The sequence below is a fragment of the Euwallacea similis genome, chromosome 12, assembly GCF_039881205.1.
Source record: "Euwallacea similis isolate ESF13 chromosome 12, ESF131.1, whole genome shotgun sequence".
NCBI classification, from domain to species: domain Eukaryota; kingdom Metazoa; phylum Arthropoda; class Insecta; order Coleoptera; family Curculionidae; genus Euwallacea; species Euwallacea similis.
The window spans coordinates 3,737,588-3,762,091 of record NC_089620.1 but is presented as its reverse complement, the minus strand read 5'-3'; the positions used below and the strand labels follow the sequence as shown (position 1 = coordinate 3,762,091).

The 24,504-nt window shown below is 33.5% G+C and overlaps 1 protein-coding gene across 9 annotated transcripts; it reads right to left on the bottom strand.

Annotated features, from left to right (window-relative positions):
• Positions 1-162: 162 nt before the first annotated feature.
• LOC136412652 (uncharacterized) lies at positions 163-24,504 on the bottom strand. 9 transcript variants are annotated; one of them, XR_010752414.1, is made up of 9 exons: positions 24,350-24,504; positions 21,874-22,003; positions 19,993-20,122; positions 17,611-17,776; positions 17,387-17,557; positions 17,133-17,334; positions 13,603-13,739; positions 7,316-7,449; positions 163-1,204 (listed from the first exon to the last, which is right to left on the bottom strand). XR_010752414.1 is itself a non-coding variant. In XM_066395791.1 (4 exons), the coding sequence occupies exons 2-4, from the start codon at positions 10,873-10,875 to the stop codon at positions 1,191-1,193; spliced, it is 342 nt and encodes a 113-aa protein (XP_066251888.1). In that variant the 5' UTR covers positions 10,876-10,885; positions 10,938-10,983; the 3' UTR covers positions 167-1,190. The 9 variants fall into 9 exon arrangements, 1 of the variants encoding a protein (XP_066251888.1); XR_010752411.1 differs by lacking the exon at positions 24,350-24,504 and adding an exon at positions 22,322-22,454; XR_010752412.1 differs by lacking the exon at positions 24,350-24,504 and adding an exon at positions 22,322-22,454 and having other exon boundaries at positions 17,387-17,541.

Here is a 24,504-nt window from a genome sequence, read left to right as displayed (position 1 = left end):
TATCCTCTAATTATAAATAAATAAGAGTACATGTCTTTAGAAACACTTTACTCATCTCTCAATATAATGCAGACCATGTATCTCTTCTTCATTCATAGAAAAACCAATAATATTCATCAATAAATACTAAATATACTAAATTTACAAAATACAAGCTCTAAATCAGTCATAATACTGCGGGGAATGTTTCCAAAAATATAGACAATACCTATAAAAAGTTACTACATTTCCACAAAATAAGACAATCCTCTCCCCAATCCCAAAAGACCACTTTCCTATTCGTCGGGTAACAGGTTTAGAAATAATCTCACACAAAATCCTTCAATTCTGCTTTTATTAGTTGCAGTCAGAAGAAACACCCTTCTTTTAGTTCTAAAAGCTTCTTAAAAAATAATAATAATAATAATAATAAATAATATACAGTTACCAAATATACCACCACTCCAATGTATCACCTCGACAAGTACTCTTTCGACTCATCAAAAGTAATACAAAAAGAGTCACAAATTTAATAAATATAATATCCAGTTAGTAAAATACAAACAGAAATGTTATCAAAAATCAGTTAAATAATACATAAACCATAGAAAATTAGTTATTTCAATTTTAAATTTCATCTTTTATCAAAAATAACACTTTTCATAATCATAAAATCGAAAATACACTCATTTCCTATCTAGGAACGAAAAGTTTCTTTGCACTTTTACTAAATTCATATGTTTCTCTCAAAAATTCATTAAGAAACTAGTACCCTGCAATGTACTTTCAAATCTTTCCATTTATTTATCCCTTAACCCCTTTTACAATTCAAAAGAATCCACCATTTCTACTTACACGAGCCATGAGCAATGCTAAAGAACCACACAATATCACAAACTGTACTGCTCGAGTACCAATTACACATCTACTCGACTCTCAAATTTAGAGGAAAAAGTACAATTCACTTTTCGTTCCTCACAAAATACTCTTCTTCTCAAATCCCTCGACCTATCACTACTTCTTACTTTTATCACTTACCTACCATTGGTCCTTCCATTTCTCCCTTTTCCTTTCTCAGTTGCTCTATGCATTTCATCTGTTTTCTCACAAAATTAATTAAGGAGCTTCAAACCTCCAATGCTTTCTTGAAGACATTGTCCCCTCGACTTATCTCCTGGCACCCATCACAAAATGCAAGTGTTCCGAGTACTTCATCCTTCGAAATCTGAAACAATGACAATTCATTGCACCTAGTCCCATGAGACACCACATAATAATCTTTCGAATCCATCCCTCCTCAGTCATAATACCTACTTTCATAGCTCGGAATGTGCAAATTCTCAAACTATGCAAATCTAAAATACAAATAATCCTCAAATATTTCCAAAAGAACCATTACTTGTTCCACAAATACCTTCATCCCCACACCCTGACAAAGTACGATGGGGTTATGTCCCAGGTGATGGAGCCATGACTCGTATAACCTCAGTTCATCTTCGAGAATGTTATGTGGAATCCTTCGACCAATTCCAATTTACACCAGTGGGTTACTTCTTGTCCCCAGTTTTCAAAAATTACTTCCGAGACAATCGACACACGTAATCAAAGCCCCAAGGAACGAATTGGGGCAGTGTGCAATTATCACCCCACACAAGTTCTCGACAATGTCTTCAAAAGTATCAAAGTTCTGGTAAACTTCAACTTTCAAATGAGTGGACCGCGTTTTCCACAATTATTATCAATGTTTTAAACAATTACACTTCTTTTCTTAAAAAATTGCCTAAATTTTCAATCGAAATCTTCAAACTTAAAAATAGTAATAAATAAATTAATATAACCTCACTCTACTCTGTCATTCCAAATCGCATGATCGAATTGCGACTTACTTCTCATCTTCTATTTCTCTCGTGTAAATTACCACGGCTGACTGCTAATGCTAACCTAAAATTCGTCAATCGAAACCCGCCAAGAATTATACACCTACAGTAAATGTACAGTGTTGGGGAAATAACTTTGCTACTTTTCTACTTCCTATTTTAATCGTGGTTAGTTCCGGTTAGCCGTTCTAATTTTCTAATTCTAAATAATAATTCCTCAATTTACAAACGGTTCTCTTTCCTGTTCAAAAGAACTCTTCGTTCCAAATAATGTTCTCGATCGTCGGTTAAATTTGACAAAGTTATTTCCCTATACCCTGTACAATTCAAGTAGAACCTACGTCCTAATAGTCTATTTCACACAAGACTAAAGCACTAATAAATTTCTAAAATAACACAAGTTATATCTCACCCACACAGTACGTGAACTACACAAAGAATCTACTACTATAGGAAACGCAGTATAAAATACTAATCAATCATAAAATGTAGTACAAATTTGGAAAAGTAAACGAACAATTCCCTACCTCTCTTTTTCTTAACTTTCCCAGTTCTAATAAATCCTTTAGAACCGTAAAAGTACCTACTAGTAGTGCCAGTTTAATAATACCCCAATAATTTGCACACTTGGCCCACTTGTGTGCAAATTATGTGAGGCTTCCTAAAAAGGCCCCTTCAGTCTACATAAATATCCTACTTATACATAATTAACGCTATAAAAATATTATCGTATGTACACAATATCTTAATTTAAAAACAATTAAGACCATTTCTTTAAAAATCGTTCAAATTCATCTTCCTTTCAATGCTTTCTTAAGAAGACCTTATTCGCTATATCGTTTAAATTCATCCTATCACTTTGCCCACTATATTCAAACCCTCCTCAAAATAAACCAATCATGTTTTCCACCTTTTTTCTTATCTCTTCTCTTCTCTTCTCCAATGAATACTGCACCACAGTGCTCCAATCTCTACTTCTCACTTGACTTGTCCACTGCTGGAAATGCTTTTTTCTTCCAAGTCTTTTTCCTTCCAAGTCTTTTTCCTCATCTTTCAGAATAAATCTTATCTCCATTCACCAGTTCCGGCCCCTTCCTAAGCCTCTTTCAAATCTTCCCCTTTGTCCTTAGTTCCAGTTACATCCTTTCTAAGACCTCACAATTTCGGTGAATAAATTTCGTTCACCATTTTGTCCAAGGATCCCCAAGTATTGCTTAAAAACAGACTTTTTTCCAAATATCCTCCGGGAAAAATTCCTCAAATGGCTTTTCTACGCCCTAAAGTTCCTCTACAATTTTAGGAAGCTCCTAGCTGACACATATCTAATGACTACATACTAACACTAATGAAATATAATAATGCAACTTCCCTTATTCTATCCCTCCAAACGTGTTTCTCACAAGTTACCTAATACCCTTATAAATATCACTAATTTTAATATACATATTACATATTCATTTGTTCCTTCTAAAAGCTCTAATTACTTCCCTCTGAAATACATGTACTTTCTTACTCTTATCCTTAAAATTCACAAGAAATAATCTTTACTTTCTTATTAACTATAAATACATAAATGACCTACTGGCAAATTCTACTTTTCTAATATACATTCCTTCCCACTTTTCTTACATATGCTCAAGTTATCCTTCCATATAATAAATAATGTCCTATTCTTATGTTTAAATCCCTCCTCTTCTTTCGCACCCACCATTTACTTCTAATTCCTATCTTTTCCAATTTCTCTCCAGTTTTGCATTCTATGTGCATGTTTCTGTTACATTTTTCCACCTACATCTCCTCCCTCAAAAGAAAAATTGCCTAAAAAGTCCTTTCCTATGTCCCTACCTACTTAAACTTACTATGAACACCCCTAATATCTTAACAGAATTACTTCACCTAGCATATGCATCGACAATTTCAAATACATAATTCCTGTACCTTCACAAAAATCATCAGTACCTTTACACTATGCTTTCCTATCTTATATAAATATTCAAATCTTCTAAACAATTACAAATCATGTACCTAGTTTTTCCTATAAAAAATAATACATCCAATTTACTTTCTATTCTAAAGTACTACATCTTTATCCCTAACACTTAAATAATAATCACAATGTAATTCACAATTCCTACAATATCTACTAATTTAAAAATAATATACTTTTCCTATGTTTATATAAATAAAATCTAATCCTCAATTATTTCTAATAATACTTATAATGGTGAATCTTTCACCTTACACTTCCAAATATCAATCAAACACCCTATCTACTTTGCTAAGTTACAAGTTCCAAATAAAATCACCCTTTACAGTAATATGGTGCCCCAATTAAATACTCTACTTTCTCAAATTACAATTCCACAAGTCCATCCACAATCCATAAGTTATGGTACAATTTTTCACACATTTCCTTTTAAATTAATCAAATATCTTTCTGATACATCACTAGACCCTAGAAAATTCTTAATTAACTTTCAAAATTAAACTCACAAATTACTTATTAACTACAAGCAAATTCCTATTCTTCTTAACATAAGAAAGCAATCTCGTAATGTTCCACTTACTTGCAATCCTCCAAATCTCAAAATCTCCTTCCTTGTGAAAAAATACTTTGGCCCTTATCTTTTTCCCTTTCCTGGGCCCCAGTCAGCTTCTTCGATCATTTTCACTTTTGCTGTTCTCGTAATTTCCTACTTCTCTCTTGCCAAAGTTCCATGTATCCATCTAGTGAGCTTCCTCTTTCCTTCCCTTATAAATCTTATCCTTTTTGCTAAGAGGAAATAAATAAAGCACTGTCCTTCGATAAAACTACAAAGTACTACCTTGCTATCTTTTTGCCCTTAACTTAAGTTCTTTTGAATCCGACTACTCCGGTGAAAAATCTATCCTTCCTATCCTTGAATTTGGGCAATAATCCAACTTTCGATACAAGTTTTTGGTAAAGTTCCTTGTCTATATCTCTGGCCCCTCCGTCATTGGTGATCTGTCGAGGAAATCCACTATGATCTTAATGGTTCCATCATTTTATGTCAAAACTGTGGGGCAACCCACCTTCTTTCTTCCTAATTTGTAGGTTAAATGTTCGATCCTTCCTGCTGGGTTTTCTGTTGAAGAACCTCACTACTAATCTGGTGCTCGTAAACCTAACCTAAAAGGTATTTGCTCCAGACCCTTTCTTTCTGTGTTCTGTTTTTCCGTGAGCCCCTCCGTTTGCTTCCTGTAAATGTTTGCTTTTAGGTCTTTAATTTACCTCTTTCTTTGTAATATTTCCCCATCCACGTTTCCATTTCGAATTCCACTGTTCCAGTAAATATTATCCAAAATTCCGGTATTTCTTTACTTTTTCTTACTCTGTAAATTTCTGGATCCCAATCTTCTCATCTTGAATCCCGTAGATCATCGATTCTTTTATTTTTTAATAAATTAACGTCCAAAATTTTCAATCTTTATTTACTTTTTCGGAATACTCGTGACGATCCGAGAGGTTATCCCGTTCTCGTCTTTTACCGTTTTAACTTTCTTTCCGAACCCTTAAAAGATGGAGCCACGCGAAAAACCCACCGCTTCCAAAGAAACGAGCGTATAGACATTCGCGTTTTTGCCGATTCCCACCGTCTTCATCTACTCGGGATTCGAGACCAGTTAACGGCAACGACGCATGTCGCCGCCATCTTATCGGAAAGTGCCGGGAACTAAGGCATCTTTCATGCTGGCCCCATGAAAGATTCCCGCGTTCCCCCGCTTTCTAGGGGATGGCTCCGATGTGTTCTCGACGGTGTCGTTCTGCCGAATCCGAAAAACGAGGGTGAAGACCCCCAAAGAGGGGTCGGTCCAAAGTGGCCGACTCCTCGCCAGGTTACCTGGAGGCCAATCGCCTCCACGTAACTTTGCGTCGCGTCTGTCACTTTGCCGGGCCCTCTTTGGGCCCGGTGTCGTACAGTGTTGCCGGCTTGTGCAAGAAATCCTAAAATTTTAAGAAATTCTAACCCGGATCGAAATCCCCAGTTTCCTCTGCCAACAGTTCCCAATTCCCCCCTTTTCTCTCAAAATCATTTTCACACCTTCCCCAAATTCACGGTGAAATAGCACATTCGATCATATCTCAAATAGACAAAACCACCCCAGAGGTGTTTCGGGCAGTAGTGTTAAAAAAACCACTAATAAATCGATCATGTATCAATTATTACCGTTCCTTCATCGGTATCCTTTACTACACGTGTTTCTGTTTCGAAATTTTCATAATAATTGTCAAAAGATCTATTTAAATCGAGTAAATACAAATATTCATGACCCAATAGTAACAATTGATACATCTTCGGTTTATTAGGTGTTTTTTAACACGTTTACTGCCCGAAACACATCGGGGATGGTTTTTCCTATTTAAAATAGGATGATAAATAATTTCCCTGAGCAATGAATTTGTTAAATGTGCTATTTAACCGTGAAATTCAAAGATCAAATGAAAATTAAATCGTTCATTTTCGTTTTGGGAGAAAAGGGAGGAACTGGCAACGTCGCAAAAAAAACCGCGAATCTTCATCTAGGTTAGAATTCCTTCAATTTTAGAACTTGCAATAATAAAACACACCATGAAATACTAAATACACTGGCCCACCTTTTTGTAACAAAACGTTAATAGTACATAGGTCATTTTAATTTAAGAACGTTATGAAAATAACCTCATTGTTCTAAAATTTTCCACACCCGATATCTTCAAAACAAAACGTTTACGAGCCTATGTTGGTTTGAAATGTTCTTCCAAGTAATTATTCTATGTACTCTTAAAGTCCTGCTACAAAAAAGCAAAAAAACAAATCGAGGTAAAAGCTGTATCATAAATCACAAAAACCTTAAGCAAACTTACCTGCAAAAATTATAACTTCATGCAAGCAAATTCAAGTAAAAACTTCGATAAATATCAAAATTTAAAAACAATTCACTTTATTCTTATTCCACAAATAATAAAGGCCCTTTGGAATAATTAACATCTTAATAAACAATTTTTCTTGGATACCCTTAATAAGAAAACATCTTTTTCCCAAAACATTTAGTAACGAAGCTTCTTTACTCTTTAGATATCATTTTTCCCAAAAACCTTTCTTAACGAAACTTCTTTACTGTTTAAATATCATTTCTCCCCAAAACTTTTAATAAAAAGACAAAAAATTCTTTAAAAAATTAGGTATCACTTCACCTATTTAAAATCTTAGTGGTTTTCCCACCCCTGCTAAAAAGTACTTGCAATTTAATACAAAACCCCAAAACAAATTCCCCCTTGAAAATAAAATCCACTTATTTTTGTATATTTACACTTTTCCTATAACCCCAGAAATATCAGAGGTGGTTCGTTTTCAAATTAACACCCTGTTAGAATACTCTTTCCAATTCTTTTCAATATTATTTTCTTCAACTGCTTAACCCTCAAATCTGACACAATAAGAATTTTAAATTCCTACCTTTTTCTGTCGCCTTCCGGAATACTTCCATTGGTAGGCACCTTGCACTTTCCCAGATCACACCATCTTTATCGCTGCATTCGAGGTAGACACACACACACACAATTTCACATCCTTTGGCTGCAGTTCTTGTCCTGGAAGGAAAAGAGAGGCTACTATAGCACATACTTTCCTCGAAGAATTTAATATTCAATATCCTTAAACACGAGAACTTTGAAATCTTTACATTTCATCTTGGCAAATCACACTACATGACCTCAGAATACGAGTACCGTTTGACTCAAAACAATTAGATCTTTATCAAAAAGCTGCTTTACTTGTTAGACAAATTCCTTCATCCACAGCTTGAATAACCTTACTTTGTCTTCGAGAATGTAGTCATTCCTTTACTAAGTTCCTGTACCGAGCATATTTACCCACCTGACACCCCTGGGTGAGTTGCTTCTTGTTCCCAGTTTTATAAAATAACACTTTTACACCGTAAGCACACCTAATCAAAGTCTCAAAGGACGAATTTGAGCAGTGTGCAGTTATCACCCCACCGGTTCTCCGCGATGTCTTCGAAAGTATCGGAGTTCTGGTAAATTTGTACGTTCAAGTGAATGGACGACATTTTCTACAATTATTGTTCATTTGTCGAACGATTAGACTAATTTTGTTAAAAATTAGTCATACGCCTTAACTTCTTCGAAATACAAAGTAAATATGGCGACGTAACCTCTCTCCGCTCTGTCAAAAAGTTCTTTTTGACAGAAAATGGTCGAGCTACGCGATGCGTTCCTCGCGACCTACTTTTCGTCTTCCGTTTCTCTCGTGCAAACTTCGAACGTCAATTTTCGGTGCAGATGTCGGTTCTGATGGTTCCCTCGGTACGATAACTTCCGAAAATGCGCGGGAATCATCCCGTCCTCTTTCTTTTCGTTACTTCCTCGTCTCCATGCTTATAAAAGCAATGTTGCAATTTAATATTAATTTCGTCGTCCTTCACAAGTAACTAACGATGACACCCACTTATCCTAATTGTACGGAGTGTTAGGGAAATAACTTTCCTACTTTGATTTCTCCTTTTCTAAAGAAGTATCCAAATGAAACAAACTAAAAGACACATTGCCAATTCTTCAAATGTGTCTCTCTTTTTCCAAAGAAATCAAAATAGTTACGTTTACGAATCTTCTTCCTCTTTCCTATTCCGAAGTTATTTCCCCGACACCATGTATAATTAAAATAAAATGATAATCTCTCTAACGAAAGACCAAAGCACTCGTGAAAAAATTCTTCGATTTAAAAATAATGTATAAAACGCACAAATATAAAATACTTTCCCGTGTTTCTTCAAAAGCATAGAAACACAAACTAGCAAACTCGCCACCTCTTTTTGTCTCTACCGTCGCAACTTTCCCAGTTCTAATAAATCCTTTAGAACCGTGAAAGTACCTGCTAGTGCCAGTTTAATGTTACCCCAATAATTTGCACACTTGGCCCACTTGTGTGCAAATTATGTGGAGCATCCTATTATCTCTTTTACCTTAGTTTACAATTACAAAAGTTAAAAACTAATAAATATCCTACTTATGCCTAAATACTATTCTAATTTAGAAATAATTAAGACAATTTCTTTAAAAATCCTTAAAATCTCTAATGTTCTATAATCCATCTTCCTTTTAATGTCTTCTTAAGAAGACCTCTTTCCCCACTCTCCTCGAAATAAACCAATCTTGTTATTTGTCTTTTCTCTTATCTCTTATACAATGACTACTGCAATCTCTACTTCTCGCTTCACTTGCCTAATGCTTTTTTCCTTCAAGTCTTTTCCACTTCTCTTCTTTCAGAAAAAATCTTATCTCCACTGACCATTTCCCTTCCTTCCTGAACTTCTTACAAATTTTTAAAAGCACCGAATCCGAATCCCTAAATCCTCTAAATTAATCATCCCTAGTTCCAATTAGACCCCTTTTAGGACTCCACAATCTCGGTTTTTTCCCATAGTCAATTTTCCTGACTCCACAATTTCAGTCAATAAATCCTGTTCACCATTTTGTCCAAGAATCCCCAAGTTATCCTGAAAAAACAGTGTTTTTCCAAAGATCTTCCAGGAAAAATTCCCCAAATGGCTTTTCTAAATCCTACAAATTTCTTCTCAAATTTGAAAAAACTCCTAATTGACAACGACTGCTTACTAATACTAATAAAATATAATAAAGTAATAACTTCCCTTATTCTATCATTCCAAATAGGTTTTCCATAAATTATCTCTAATTTTAATGTACGTGTTCATTTGTTCCTTCTAAAAGCTCCTCTTATTTACCTCTCAAATATACATAAGTTCTTCCTCACCTCTACTGTTACAATTCAAAAGTAATAATCTTTACTTTCTTATGAACTATAAATACATAAATGATCTGATGGCAAATTCTACTTTTCTAATATACATTCTTTCTCATTCATTCCCATTTTTCTTACAAATGCTCGTATTATCCTTCCATATAATAAATAAAGTCCTATTCTTATGTTTAAATCCCTACTCTTCTTTCGCATCCACCCTTCACACCTAATTGCTATCCTATCCAGTTTCTTTGAAGTTTTACGTTCTGTTTGCATGTTTCTCGTACATTTTTCCACTCCCTCAAAAGAAAAATACCCTAAGAAATCCAGTCCTATATCCCTACCTTTACTTACTATGAATACCTAATATTTTAATACAATTACTTCACTTAGCATATACATCTACAATTTCAAATTTACAATTCGAGTTTATACACATAATTTCTATATGCTCACAAAAATTATTAGTACCTTACCACTATCATTTCCTATCTTGTATAAATATTCAAATCATCTAAAAAATTAAATATCAACACTTACAAAAATGTACCTAGTTTTTTCCTATAAAAAATAATATATCCAGTTTACTTTCTATCCTTAACACTTAAATAATAATTATAATGTAATTCACAATTCCTACAATATTTACTAATTCAAAAATAATATACTTTCACTATGTGTATACAAATAAATTCTAATTTTCAATTTATAATAACACCTGTTATCTCACCTTTTAAACAAATTATGTCAATACATATGTCATACAAATACTTATAATGGTGAATTTTCCAAATATCCATGAAGCACCCTACCTCCTGTACTGACATACAAATTCAAAATAAAATTACCCTTTACGGTAGTACGGTGCTCTAATTAAACACTCTATTTTTCCAAATATTCAATTCCAAAATAATCCATAAGTTGTGGGACAATTTTTCACACAATTCCTTTTAAATTAATCAAATTTCCTTCTGATGCATCAAAATAACTGGGAAATTCCTATTCCTCTTAAGACAAAAAGCAATCTCCTAATAATCCACTTACTTGCAATCCTCCAAATCTCGTATTTCTCCTTCCTTGTGAAAAAATACTTTGGCTGCCTTTCTTTTTCCCTTTACTCGGCCCCAGTCAGCTTTTTCGATCATTTTCACTTTTGCTCTTCTTGTAATTTCCAATTTTTGTCTTTCAAATTTCCATGTATCCAAGTAACGACTCTCTTTCCTTCCCTTATAAATCATATCCTTTTCGCTAAGAAGAAATAAATAAAGCACTATTCTTCGATAAAGCTACAAAGTACTACCTTGGTATCTTTTTGCTCTTAATCTATATTCTTTTTGGTCCTCCACTCAAAAATGTGCCTTTCCTGTCCATGAATATGGGCAATAATCCAACTTTCCTTACAAATTTTGGATAAACTTAAGTGTGTCTACCTCTGGCTCCTTGGTCATTGTTGATCTGTCGAGGAAATCCTCTATAATCTTAATGGTGTATCTTATTTATATCAAATCTGTGGAGCAACCCACCTTCTTTCTTCCTAAGATCTAGGATAAACTTTCGATCTAACCTCTTAGGTTTTCCTTTGAGGACCCTCACTACTAATCTCCTGCTCGTAAACCTAACCAAAAAGGTACTTGTTCCAGACCATTTCTTTCTGTGTTCTGTTTTTAATAACTCCCTCTGTTTGCTTTCTGGAAATGTATGCTTTTAGGTCCTTAATTTACCTTTTTGTTGTAATATTTTCCCATCCACGGTACCATTTCCAATTCCGTTGTTAGAGTAAATATTATCCAAAAATCCAGTATTTCTTTACTTTTTCTCACTCTGGAAATTTCTGAATCCCAATCTTCTGATCTTGAATCCCGCAGATAATCAATTTTCTTATTATTTAATAATTAACGTCCAAAATTTTACATCTTTATTTACTTTTTCGGAATACTCGTGACGATCTGAGAGGTTATCCCATTCTCGTCTTTTACCGTTTTAACTACCTTTCCGAACCCTTAAAAGATGGCGCCACGCGAAAAACCCACCGCTTCCAAAGAAACAAGCGTATAGACATTCGCGATTTTCACGACCCCCTTCGTCTTCTTCTACTCGGGATTCGAGACCAGTTAACGGCAGCGGCGCATGTCGCCGCCATCTTTTCGGAGAGCGCCGGGAACAAAGGCCTTATTCATGCTGGCCCCATGAATAATTCCCGCGTTCCCCCGCTCTCTAAGGGGATGACTCCGATATGTCGACGTTGTCGTTCTGCCGAATCCGAAAAACGAGGTTGAAGACCCCCAAAGAGGGGTCGGCCAAACTGGCCGACTCCTCGCCAAGTTACCTGGAGGCCAATCGCCTCCACGTAACTTTGCGTCGCGTCCGTCACTTTGTCCGGGCCCTCTTTGGGCCCGGTGCCGTACAGTGTTGCCGGCTTGTGCAAGAAATCCTAAAATTTTAAGAAATTCTAACCCGGATCAAAATCCCCAGTTCTCTGCAAAAATATCCCCCATTCCCCCCTTTCTCTCAAAAATTATCATTTTCACACCTTCCCCAAATTCACGGTGAAATAGCACATTCAACAAATTCCCTGTTCCGGAAATTCATTCATCATCATATCTCAAATAGACAAAACCACCCCAGGTGTTTCGGGCAGTAAATGTGTTAAAAAACCACTAATAAATCAATCATGTATCAATTATTACCGTTCCTTCATCGGTATCCTTTACTACACGTGTTTTTGTTTCCAAATTTTCATAATAATTATAAAAACAACCATTTAAATCGAATAAATGCAAATACTCATGACCTAATAGTAATAATTGATACATCTTCGGTTTCTTAGGTGTTTTTTAACACGTTTACTGCCCGAAACACCTCGGGGATGGTTTTTCCTATTTAAAATAGGATGATAATTAATTTCCCTGAGCAATCAATTTGTTAAATGTGTTATTTAACCGTGAAATTCAAAGATCAAATGAAAATTAAATAATCCATTTTCGTTTTCGGAGAAAAGGGAGGAACTGGCAACGTTGCAAAAAAAACCGCGAATCTTTATCTAGGTTAGAATTCCTTCAATTTTAGGACTTGCAATAATAAAACACACCATGAAATACTAAATACGGTGGCCCACTTTTTTGTAACAAAACGTTAATAGTACATAGGTAATTTTAATTTATGAACGTTATGAAAATAACCTCATTGTTCTAAAATTTTACACACTCGATATCTTCAAAACCAAACGTTTACGAGCCTATGTTGGTGTGAAATGTTCTTCCAAGTAATTATTCTATGTACTCTTAAAGCCCTACTACAAAAAAGCAAAAGAACAAATCGAGGTAAAAGCTGTATCATAAATCACAAAAACCTTAAGCAAACTTACCTGCAAAAATTATAACTGCATGCAAGAAAATTCAAGTGAAAGCTTCGATAAATATCAAAGTTTAAAAACAATTCACTTTATTCTTATTCGACAAATAATAAAGACCCTTTGGAATAATTAACTTCTTAATAAACAATTTTTCTTTGATACCTTTAATAAGGAAACATCCTTTTTCCCAAAACATTTAGTAACGAAACTTCTTTACGGCTTAAACTTCAATTTTCCCAAAACCTTTCCAGAAAACCAAAAAAATTTTAAAAAAACCTTTCAAATAAGGTATCACTCAATCTTGCTACCTATTTACAATTTCCAATTTTATTCTTACTGGTTCTTTCCCTTCGTACTAGAAAGTACTTGCAATTTAATAAAAAAAACTCCAAAAGAATGTCCCCCTTCAAAATAAAATCCCCTTATTTTTGTATATTTACACTTTTTCTATAATCCCAGAAATATCAAATGTGATTCGTTCTCAAATTAACTCACTGTTTTAATACTCTTTCGATTCGTTTTGAATATAAATTGTTTCTTTGATAACAATTATATTCTTCCTTTGCATAGTAACACCCTCAAATCTAGCACCATAAAAATTGTAAATTCCTACCTTTTTCTGTCGCCGTCAGCTATACTTCCACCAGCAAACAGCTTCCACTTTCGGAGATGGCACAATCATTTCACTGCATTTGGGACGAACACAGACACACACACACTATTTCACATCCTTTGGCTGCAGTTCTTGTCCTGAAAAAAAAGAGAGGCAGCTATAGTACATACGTTTCCCCGAAAAATATAATATTCAATATTCTTAGTTAAACACCAGAACGTTGGAATCTTTGCATCTCATCTTTGCAACTCACATTAAATAACTTCATAGTACAAGTACCGGTTGACTCAAAACAATCACATCTTTATCAAAAAGCTGCTTTACATTTTAGACAAATTACCACACGATTATGTTCAACATAATATAACCACAGCTCTTATAACCTTAGTTTACCTTCCAGAATTCAATCGATCGTTTAATAAGTTCGTGCACTAAGCATATCTACCCACCTTGGCCCCCGCACATCACACCTCTGGGTTGCTTCTTGTTCCCAGTTTTATAAAATAACACTTTTACCCCGTAAGTACACGTAATCAAAGTCTCAAAGCACGAATTTGGGCAGTGACCAATTATCACCACAAAAATTTCGACACTGTCTTCAAAAGTATCAAAGTTCTGGTAAACTTGTACGTTCAAGTGAATGGACGACATTTTCGACAATTATTGTTCATTTTTTAAACAATTCGACCTCTTTTCTTAAAAAATTGCTTAAATGTTTAATCGAAATCTTCAAAGTTAAAAGTGGTAATAAATAAAGCAATATAACCTCACTCTGCCCTGTCGTTCAAATTCGTACGATCCCGCTGCGACCTACTTTTCATCTTCTATTTCTCTCGTGTAAAATTCCACAGCTGACTCTACTAATGATTCAACTTCGAATGGCCATTTTAAATGACTCAGTTTAATAGTTCCCTTCTTTACGACGACGTCCAAAAATTAAATCTCCTCAAATATCACGGTAATTTCCCTATTTGCTTTACTTTCTCATTAAATACAAAAGCAACGTTACGTTTCTAGCTTCGTCAATCCCAACTCGCCGAGGATTACACGCACCCGCCGTAAATATACAGTGTTAGGGAAATAACTTTGCTACCTTCGTACTTCCCATTCTAATCCTGGTTAGTTCGGGTTAGCCATTCTAATTTTCTAATTCTAAATAAAAATTCGTCAATTTACAAACGTTTCTCTTTCCTGTTCAAAAAAACTTTACGTTTCAAATAATGTTCTCGATCTTCGGTTAAATTTAACAAAGTTATTTCCCTATACCCTGTACAATTAAAATAGAACCTACGTCCTAACAGTCTATTTCACACAAGACTAAAGCACTAATAAAATTCTGAAATAATACAATTCATATCCCATCCACACAGTATGTAGACTACGTAAAGAGCCTACTCCTGCAAGAAACACAGTATAAAATATTAATCAATCATAAAATGTAGTAAAAACACGAAAAAGCAGACTAGCAAATTCCCAGTTCTAATAAATCCTTTAGAACCGTGATAGTACCTGTTGGTGCCAGTTTAATGTTACTCCAATAATTTGTACACGTGGCCCACTTGTGTGTAAATTATGTGGAGCATCCTATTATCTTAAAAAGGCTACGTCAACCTACCCTCCTCTGTCCCTCTTATTATCTCTTTTGCGTTAGTTTACAATTACAAAAGTTAAAAACTAATAAATATCCTACTTATACGTAAACAACACTATAAAAAATTATCATACATAATGTTAATTTAGAAACAATTAAAATAATTTCTTTAAAAATCTTTCAAATCTGTGATGTTCTATAATCCATCTTCCTTTTAATATTTTCTTAAGAAAACCTCATTTGCCATATCGTCCAAATTCATCCCTTTATTTTACACACGATTCCACTTGTTCAAACCCTTCTCAAAATAAACCAATCTTGTTTTCCACCTTCTCTCTTATATCTTCTCCAATGAATACTGTACCCCCGTGCAATCTCTACTTCTCACTTGACTTGTCCAATGCTTTTTCTTCCAAGTCTTTTTTCAGCCCTTCCTGAGCTGCTTAGAAATTTCCAAAAACACCAAATCGCTAAACCTTCCAAATTCGTCGTCCCTAATTCCACTTAGACCTCACAATTTCGGTTTTTTCCTGTAATTACTTTTCCTAACTTCACGGTTCCAGTGAATAAATCTCGTTCACCATTTTGTACAAGAATCCCCAAGTTATCCTGAAAAAACGGTGTTTTTCCAAAGATCTTCCGAGAAAAATCGCCCGAATGGCTTTTCTAAGCCCTAAAGTTCCTCTACAATTTTAGGAAGCTCCTAGTTGGCAATGACTACATACGAACACTAATAAAATGTAATAATGTAACTTTCCTTATTCTATCCTTCCAAACAAGTTTTCCATAAGTTACCTAATACCTTTATTAATATCGTTAATTTTAATATGCTTGCTCATTTGTTCCTTCTGAAAGCTCTTCTTACTTCCCTCTGAAATAATTGTTCTTTCTTAGTCTTATCCTTGAAATCCAGGAGAAATAATCTTTGCTGTTAACAAATAATCTACTAACAAATTTCTCTCTTCTTTTATGCAGCTATTTGCATTCCCTCCCGTTCTTCTTACATGTCTTTATATTATCCCTCCATATAACAAATAAAGTCCTATTTTTGTGTTTAAATCTCTCATCTTCTTTCGCATCCACCGTTTACTCCTAATTGCTATCCTACCCAGTGTTTCTTTAAAGTTTTACATTCTATATGCATGTTTCTCGTACATTTTTCCACCTACCTCCCCTCCGTATCTTTTATCCACTCCCTCAAAAGAAAAATACCCTAAGAAATTCTGTACTATATCCCTACCTTTACTTACTATGAATACCTAATATTTTCACAGAATTACTTCACATAACATATACATCTACAATTCTATTTTATGCACATAATTCCTATATTGTGACAAAAATCATTAGTACCTTTACACTATTTCTTCTTACCTTATATAAGTATTAAAATCTTCTAAAAAATTAAATATCAATACTTACAGAAATCTATCTAATTTTTCTCCTTAAAAAATAATATACACAGTTAATTTTCTATCTTAAATTACTACATCCTCCTTACCTATAACACTTAAATAATAATCACAATTTAATTTCCTACAATATCTACTAATGTAACAATATATTTTCACCATTTCTACATAAATCAATTTTAATCTTCAATGTGTAATACCTTCTGTTGTCTCTTACCTTTTAAATAAATTATTTCCAATAAGACAAATAATACTTATAATGGTGAATTTTCCAAATATCCATTAAACACCCTACCTACTATACTCACATACAAATTCAAAATAAAATTACCCTTTCCGGTAGTACGGTGCTCCAATTAAATACTCTATTTTCTCAAATATTCAATTCCAAAATAATCCATAAGTTATGGTACAATTTTTCACACAATTCCTTTTAAATTAATCAAATGTCCTTCTGATGCATCAAAATAACTAAGAAATTCCTATTCCTCTTAAGACAAAAAGCATTCTCCTAATAATCCACTTACTTGCAATCCTCCAAATCTCGATATCTCCTTCCTGCTGAAAAAATACTTTGGCTGCCTTTCTTTTTCCCTTTACTCGGCCCCAGTCAGCTTTTCGATCATTTTCACTTTTGCTGTTCTTGTAATTTCCTATTTTTGTCTTTCAAAATTCCATGTATCCAAGTAACCACCCTCTTTCCTTCCCTTATAAATCATATCCTTTTCGCTAAGAAGAAATAAATAAAGCACTATTCTTCGATAAAGCTACAATGTACTACCTTGGTATCTTTTTGCTCTTAACCTAGATTCTTTTCGGTCCTCCACTCAAAAATGTGTCTTTCCTATCGAAGAATATGAGCAATAATCCAACTTTCCTTACAAATTTTGGATAAAGTTAAGTGTGTCTACCTCTGGACCCTTGGTCATTGTTGATCTGTCGAGGAAATCCACTATAATCTTAATGGTTTAATCTTATTTATATCAAATCTGAGGAGCAACCGACCTTCTTTCTTCCTAATGTGTAGGTTAAACGTTCGGTCCATCCTTTTAGGTTTTCTCTTGAAAATCCTCACTACTAATCTCGTACTCGTAAACCTAACCAAAAAGGTACTTGTTCCAGACCCATTCTTTCTGTGTTCCCTTTTTTAATACGTCCCTCCGTTTGTTTCCTGGAAATGTATGCTTTTAGATCTTTAATTTACCTCTTTGTTGTAATATTTCCCCATCCACGGTACCATTTCAAATTCCACTGTTAGAGTAAATTTTATGGAAAAATCCAGTATTTCTTTACTTTCTTCTTACTTTGTAAATTTGTAGATCGCAATCTTCTAATCTTGAATCCAGTAGATAATCAATTCTTTTATTTTTTAATAATTAACTTCCAAAATTTTCCATCTTCATTTACTTTTTCCAGACACTCTTGACGATCCACGAGGTTATCCCATTCTCGTCTTTTACCATTTTAACTACCTTTCCGAACCCTTAAAAGATGGAGCCACGCGAAAAACCCACCGCTTCCAAAGAAACAAGCGTATAGACATTCGCGCTTTTGCCGATTCCCACCGTCTTCATCTACTCGGGATTCGAGACCAGTTAACGGCAGCGGCGCATGTCGCCGCCATCTTTTCGGAGAGCGCCGGGAACAAAGGCCTTATTCATGCTGGCCCCATGAATAATTCCCGCGTTCCCCCGCTCTCTAAGGGGATGACTCCGATATGTCGACGTTGTCGTTCTGCCGAATCCGAAAAACGAGGTTGAAGACCCCCAAAGAGGGGTCGGCCAAACTGGCCGACTCCTCGCCAAGTTACCTGGAGGCCAATCGCCTCCACGTAACTTTGCGTCGCGTCCGTCACTTTGTCCGGGCCCTCTTTGGGCCCGGTGCCGTACAGTGTTGCCGGCTTGTGCAAGAAATCCTAAAATTTTAAGAAATTCTAACCCGGATCAAAATCCCCAGTTTCCCCTGCCAACAGTTCCCAATTCCCCCTTTTCTCTCAAAATCATTTTCACACCTTCCCCAAATTCACGGTGAAATAGCACATTCGATCATATCTCAATTAGACAAAACCACCCCCGAGTTGTTTCGGGCAGTAAATGTGTTAAAAAACCACTAATAAATCCATCATGTATCAATTATTACCGTTCCTTCATCGGTATCCTTTACTACACGTGTTTTTGTTTCCAAATTTTCATAATAATTATTAAAACAACCATTTAAATCGAATAAATGCAAATACTCATGACCCCATAGTAATAATTGATACATCTTCGGTTTCTTAGGTGTTTTTTAACACATTTACTGCCCGAAACACCTCGGGGATGGTTTTTCCTATTTAAAATAGGATGATAAATAATTTCCCTCAGCAATTAATTTGTTAAATGTGCTATTTAACCGTGAAATTCAAAGATCAAATGAAAATTAAAGAATTCATTTTCCTTTTGGGAGAAAAGGGAGGAACTGGCAACGTCGCAAAAAAAACCGCGAATCCTCATCTAGGTTAGAATTCCTTCAATTTTAGAACTTGCAATAATAAAACACACCATGAAATACTAAATACGGTGGCCCACCTTTTTGTAACAAAACTTTAATAGTACATAGGTAATTTTAATTTAAGAACGTTATGAAAATAACCTCATTGTTCTAAAATTTTCCACACCCGATATCTTCAAAACCAAACGTTTACGAGCCTATGTTGGTATGAAATGTTCTTCCAAGTAATTATTCTATGCACTCTTAAAGTCCTGCTACAAAAAAGCAAAAGAACAAATCGAGGTAAAAGCTGTATGATAAATCACAAAAACCTTAAGCAAACTTACCTGCAAAAATTACAACTCCTTGCAAACAAATTCAAGTAAAAGCTTCCATAAATATCAAAGTTTAAAAACAATTCACTTTATTCTTATTCAACAAATAATAAAGGCCCTTTGGAATAATTAACATCTTAATAAACAATTTTTCTTGAATACCTTTAATAAGGAAACATCATTTTTCCCAAAACATTTAGTAACGAAGTTTCTTTACGGTTTAAACATCATTTTTCCCAAAACCTTTCAATAAAACGAAAAAAAATAAATAAAAAAATTAGATATCACTCAACCTATTTAAAATCTTAGTGATTGTTCCCATCCCTACAAGAAAGTATTTGCAATTTAATACCAAACCCCAAAAGAAAGTCCCCCCTTGGAAATAAAATCCTCTTATTTTTGTATATTAACACCTTTTCTATAATCCCAGAAATATCAAGTGGTTCGTTTCCAAATTAATACACTGTTGTAATATTCGTTCAATTCTTTTCGATATAAATTACTTCTTTGATAACAATTATTTTCTTTCCTTGCATAGTAACTCTCCTTCAAATCTAACACCATAAAAATTTTAAATTCCTACCTTTTTCTGTCGCCGTTGCAATACTTCCACTAGCACACAGTTTCCACTTTCCAAGATGGCACAATCATTTCACTGCATTCGGGATGGATACACACACACAATTTCACATCCTTTGGCTGTAATTCTTGTCCTGAAAGGAAAAGAGAGGCAACTATAGTACATACGTTTCTACGAAAAATATAATAATCAATATCTTTAGTTAACCACAAGAACATTGAAATCTCATCAATCTTACAACTCACACTAGATAACCTCAAATTACAAGTACAAGTTGAATTAAAACAATATGATCTTTATCAAAAAGCTGCTTTACGGAGGTACCCAAAATAAGTTTTCTTTGCGTTAGAAAAAAGACAAATTTATTTAATCTGCGAATACTACAATAGTTATTGAAAGTCGACAATTACTAAAAACTCCTTTGACAATGAGTTTCTTTTCTTTCTTACCTCTTAATTTCTAATTCCACGGATATTCTATGGATCGACTAAGATGACACCACTTTTATTGTTGTGCTTTTCAATTTTAAATTCCACAGTTTCTTTTCAAACGCACGCTTTTAAGTTAATTTGTTAATTTCCACATTTCGATATAAATAAACAAACGAAAAACTCTTACAGTACAATTATAAAAAAATGTCATTATTGTCATGCACGATGTGCAGAAAATTACCACAAACAAGAAATCTACAAGTTTACACGAAGAAGAAATCTGCAAAAACACACCAAAAAGAAATCTGCAAAACCACACAAAGAAGAAACTTGCAACGCAGACTCCCAGATGGCGCCACACATAAAAATCTCTTCTCTCGCATCCACCATTTAATCCTAATTGGTTCTGCTATGAATACCCATTGTCTTAACGCCATTATTTCACATAACATATGCATTAAGCAATTCCAAATTTACAATTCTATTTTATACAAATAACTCCTGTATCGTGATAAAAATCATTAGTACCTTTGCACTATGTGTTCTTATCTTATATACATATTAAAATCATCTAAAAAATTAAATATTAATACATACAGAATATCCTTAAAAATAATATATAGTTTATTTTCTATCTTAAATTACTACATATTCCTGATCCATAACACTCAAATAATAATTACGACAAAACGTCGATAGTTCATAGGTAAATTTATTTTAAGAAAGTTATGAAAAATAATTAAAATTTCTTCTAAAATTTTCCACACTCGATATCTTTAAAACAAAAGGTTTACGAGCCTATGTTGGTATGAAATGTTCTTCCAAGTAATTATTCTATGCACTCTTAAAGTCTTGCTACAAAAAAGCAAAAGAACAAATCGAGGTAAAAGCTGTATGATAAATCACAAAAACCTTAAGCAAACTTACCTCCAAAAATTACAACTACTTGCAAACAATTTCAAGTAAAAGCTTCCATAAATATCAAAGTTTAAAAACAATTAACTTTATTCTTATTCAACAAATAATAAAGGCCCTTTGGAATAATTAACATCTTAATAAACAATTTATCTTGAATACCTTTAATAAGGAAACATCATTTTTCCCAAAACCTTTCAATAAAACGAAAAAAAAAATATAAAAAAATTAGATATCACTCAACCTATTTAAAATCTTAGTGATTGTTCCCATCCCTACTAGAAAGGACTTGCAATTTAATTAATACAAAACCCCAAAAGAAAGTCCCCCTTGAAAATTAAATCCTCTTATTTTTGTATATTAACACGTTTTCTATAATCCCAGAAATATCAAGTGGTTCGTTTCCAAATTAATACACTGTTGTAATACTCTTTCAATTCGTTTTCAATATAAATTGCTTCTTTGATAACAATAATTTTCATAAATTGCATGGTAACTCTCATTCAAATCTAGCACCATAAAAATTTTAAATTCCTACCTTTTTCTGTCGCCGTTGCAATACTTCCACTAGCACACAGTTTCCACTTTCCGAGATGGCACAATCATTTCACTGCATTTGGGATGGACACACACACACAATTTCACATCCTTTGGCTGTAATTCTTGTCCTGAAAAGAAAAGAGAGGCAACTATAGTACATACGTTTTACACGACGAATATAATATTCAATATCTTTAGTTAAACACAAGAATATTGGAATCTCATCAATCTTGCAACTCAACACTAGACAACCTCAAATTACAAGTACAAGTTGAATCAAAACAATTAGATCTTTATCAATAAGCTGCTTTACGGCGGTACCCAAAATAAGTTTTCCTTGTGTTAGAAAAAAGTCAAATTGATCTAACCTGCGAATACTACAATAGTTATTGAAAGTCGACAATTACTAAAAACTCCTTTGACAATGAGTTTCTTTTCTTTCTTACCTCTTAATTTCTAATTCCACGGATATTCTATCGATCGACTAAAATGACATCCCACTTTTCTTTTTTGCTTTTCAAGTTTAAATTCCACATTCATTTCAAACGCACATTTTTAAATTAATTTGTTAATTTCCACATTTCGATATAAATAAACAAACGAAAAACTCCCACAGTACAATTACTAAAAAAATGTCATTATTTTCATGCACGATCTACAGAAAATTACCTCAAACAAGAAATCTACAAGTGTAAACGAAGAAGAAATCTGCAGAGGCGCGTCAAAAAGAAATCTGCAATGGTACGCGAAAAAGAAATCTACAAAGCACACGAAGAATAATTTTGTAACTCTAGTTTCTAGATGGCGCCACACTTAAAATTTCTCTTCTTTCGCATCCACCATTTGATTTTAATTATTTCTGCTATCATTTCCTTCTTCTCTAAAACTTTGCGTTCTATTATGTATATTTCTCGTAAGTTTTTCCGCCTTTATACACTTACCTACCCTCCGTATCTTTTATTAATATTAATCAACTTCTTCAAAAGGAAAATTGTCTAAGAAGTCCCTTCCTATATACCTCCTTTTACTTAATATAAATACCTATTGTCTTAACAAAATTATTTCACTTAGCAGATGCATTAGCAATTTCAAATTTTCAATTCTATTTTATACGCATAAGTCCTGTATCGTAACAAAAATTATTAGTACCTTTGCGCTATGTATTCTTATCTTATATAAATATTAAAATCATCTAAAAAATTAAATATCAATACGTAAAGAAATGTATCTAATTTTTCTCCTTAAAAAATAATATGTAAAATTTATATTCTTCTTATGTCACTACATCTTCCTCATCCATAACACTTAACTAATAATTAGGACAATATAATTCGCTACAATATCTACTAATTTAAGAATAATATAATATTTTCACTATATATATGTTCGACTTATGATCAAAAAGAGGAATTCCTTGATTAATTAAGTTTCGATCATAAGTTTTTAACAGTTACTGGGGTATGAATTTATGGGCAACTGACTTATTTGTGTGGACGAAAAATAAATCTGACTAAATTATTTTTGTAAGTGTTAGATTCAAATTTGAAAGCAACTTTATTCCTTTTTAAAAAACAATAAACTTCACTTTGAATATTTAAGATTTTACGATTGATAACAAAATTTGTTTGCGGTTTAAACATAATTTTTCCCACAACCTCTCAATGAAACGAAAAAAGATACTTTAGAAAGATAAATAAAATACCTTTCAAATGAAATATCACTCAATCTTCCTACCCATTTAAGATTTGAATGGTTGTTTCCACCCCTGTTAAGATACTTCCAATTTAATAAAAAACCGTAAAAGAACGCCACCCTTAAAAATAAAATGCACGTGTTTTAGTATATTTACGTATTTTCTGTTATTGCCGAAATATCGAAGGTGGTTCATTTACTAATTAGCATACTGTTTTGGAATAGTGGTTAAATTAATGTTATATATAATTGTTCAATAACAAGTTTCATCAATTGCATAACTTTAACTGAAATCTAACGCGGTAAAAATTTTAAATTCCTACTTCTTTCTGTCATCGTCAAGAATACTTCCCCTAATAAACATCTTGCACATTTAAAGGTGGCAGAATCTTTTTCCCTGCATTCAGGTTCGAACCACAATTTCACATCTTTTGGTTTTGGTTTTTATGCTCAAAAGACAGGCAACTATAATACGTACCTTTCTACAAAAAAATGTAATATTCAGTATGTTTAATTATACACAAAAATATTGAAATCTCAACAATCTTGCTTGAAGTGATTCAAAACAATATAAATGATGTGATCGTTTATGAAAAGACTGCTTTGCGACAGTACCAAAAATAAGTTTTAATTGTGTTAGAAAAAAGAGAAATTAATACCCATACCCACTACCATACAAACTAGTAATAACTAGTTTGTATGGTCTGTAAGTATTAGAATAGGTATTGGAAATGGAGAATTATTGAAAACTTCTTCGGCAATGGGTTTCTTTTCTTTCTTACCTCCTAGTTCCCAATTCCACAGATATTCTATCGATCGACTAACATGACACCACTTTTGTTTTTTGCTTTTCAATTTTAAATTTCACATTTTCATTTCAAACGCACGTTTTTAAGTTAATTTTCACATTTCAATTAATATAAATAAACAATCAAAA

Bases quoted from the DNA above. Each gene is read 5' to 3' on its own strand.
- LOC136412652 (XM_066395791.1), bottom strand. From the start codon at position 10,875: ATGATTTATAAGGGAAGGAAAGAGAGTCGTTACTTGGATACATGGAAA. The intron at 7,450-10,681 runs GTAAGTGGATTA...TTTTCCTTCCAG, and splicing joins CGAGATTTGGAGGATTGCAA to GACAAGAACTGCAGCCAAAG.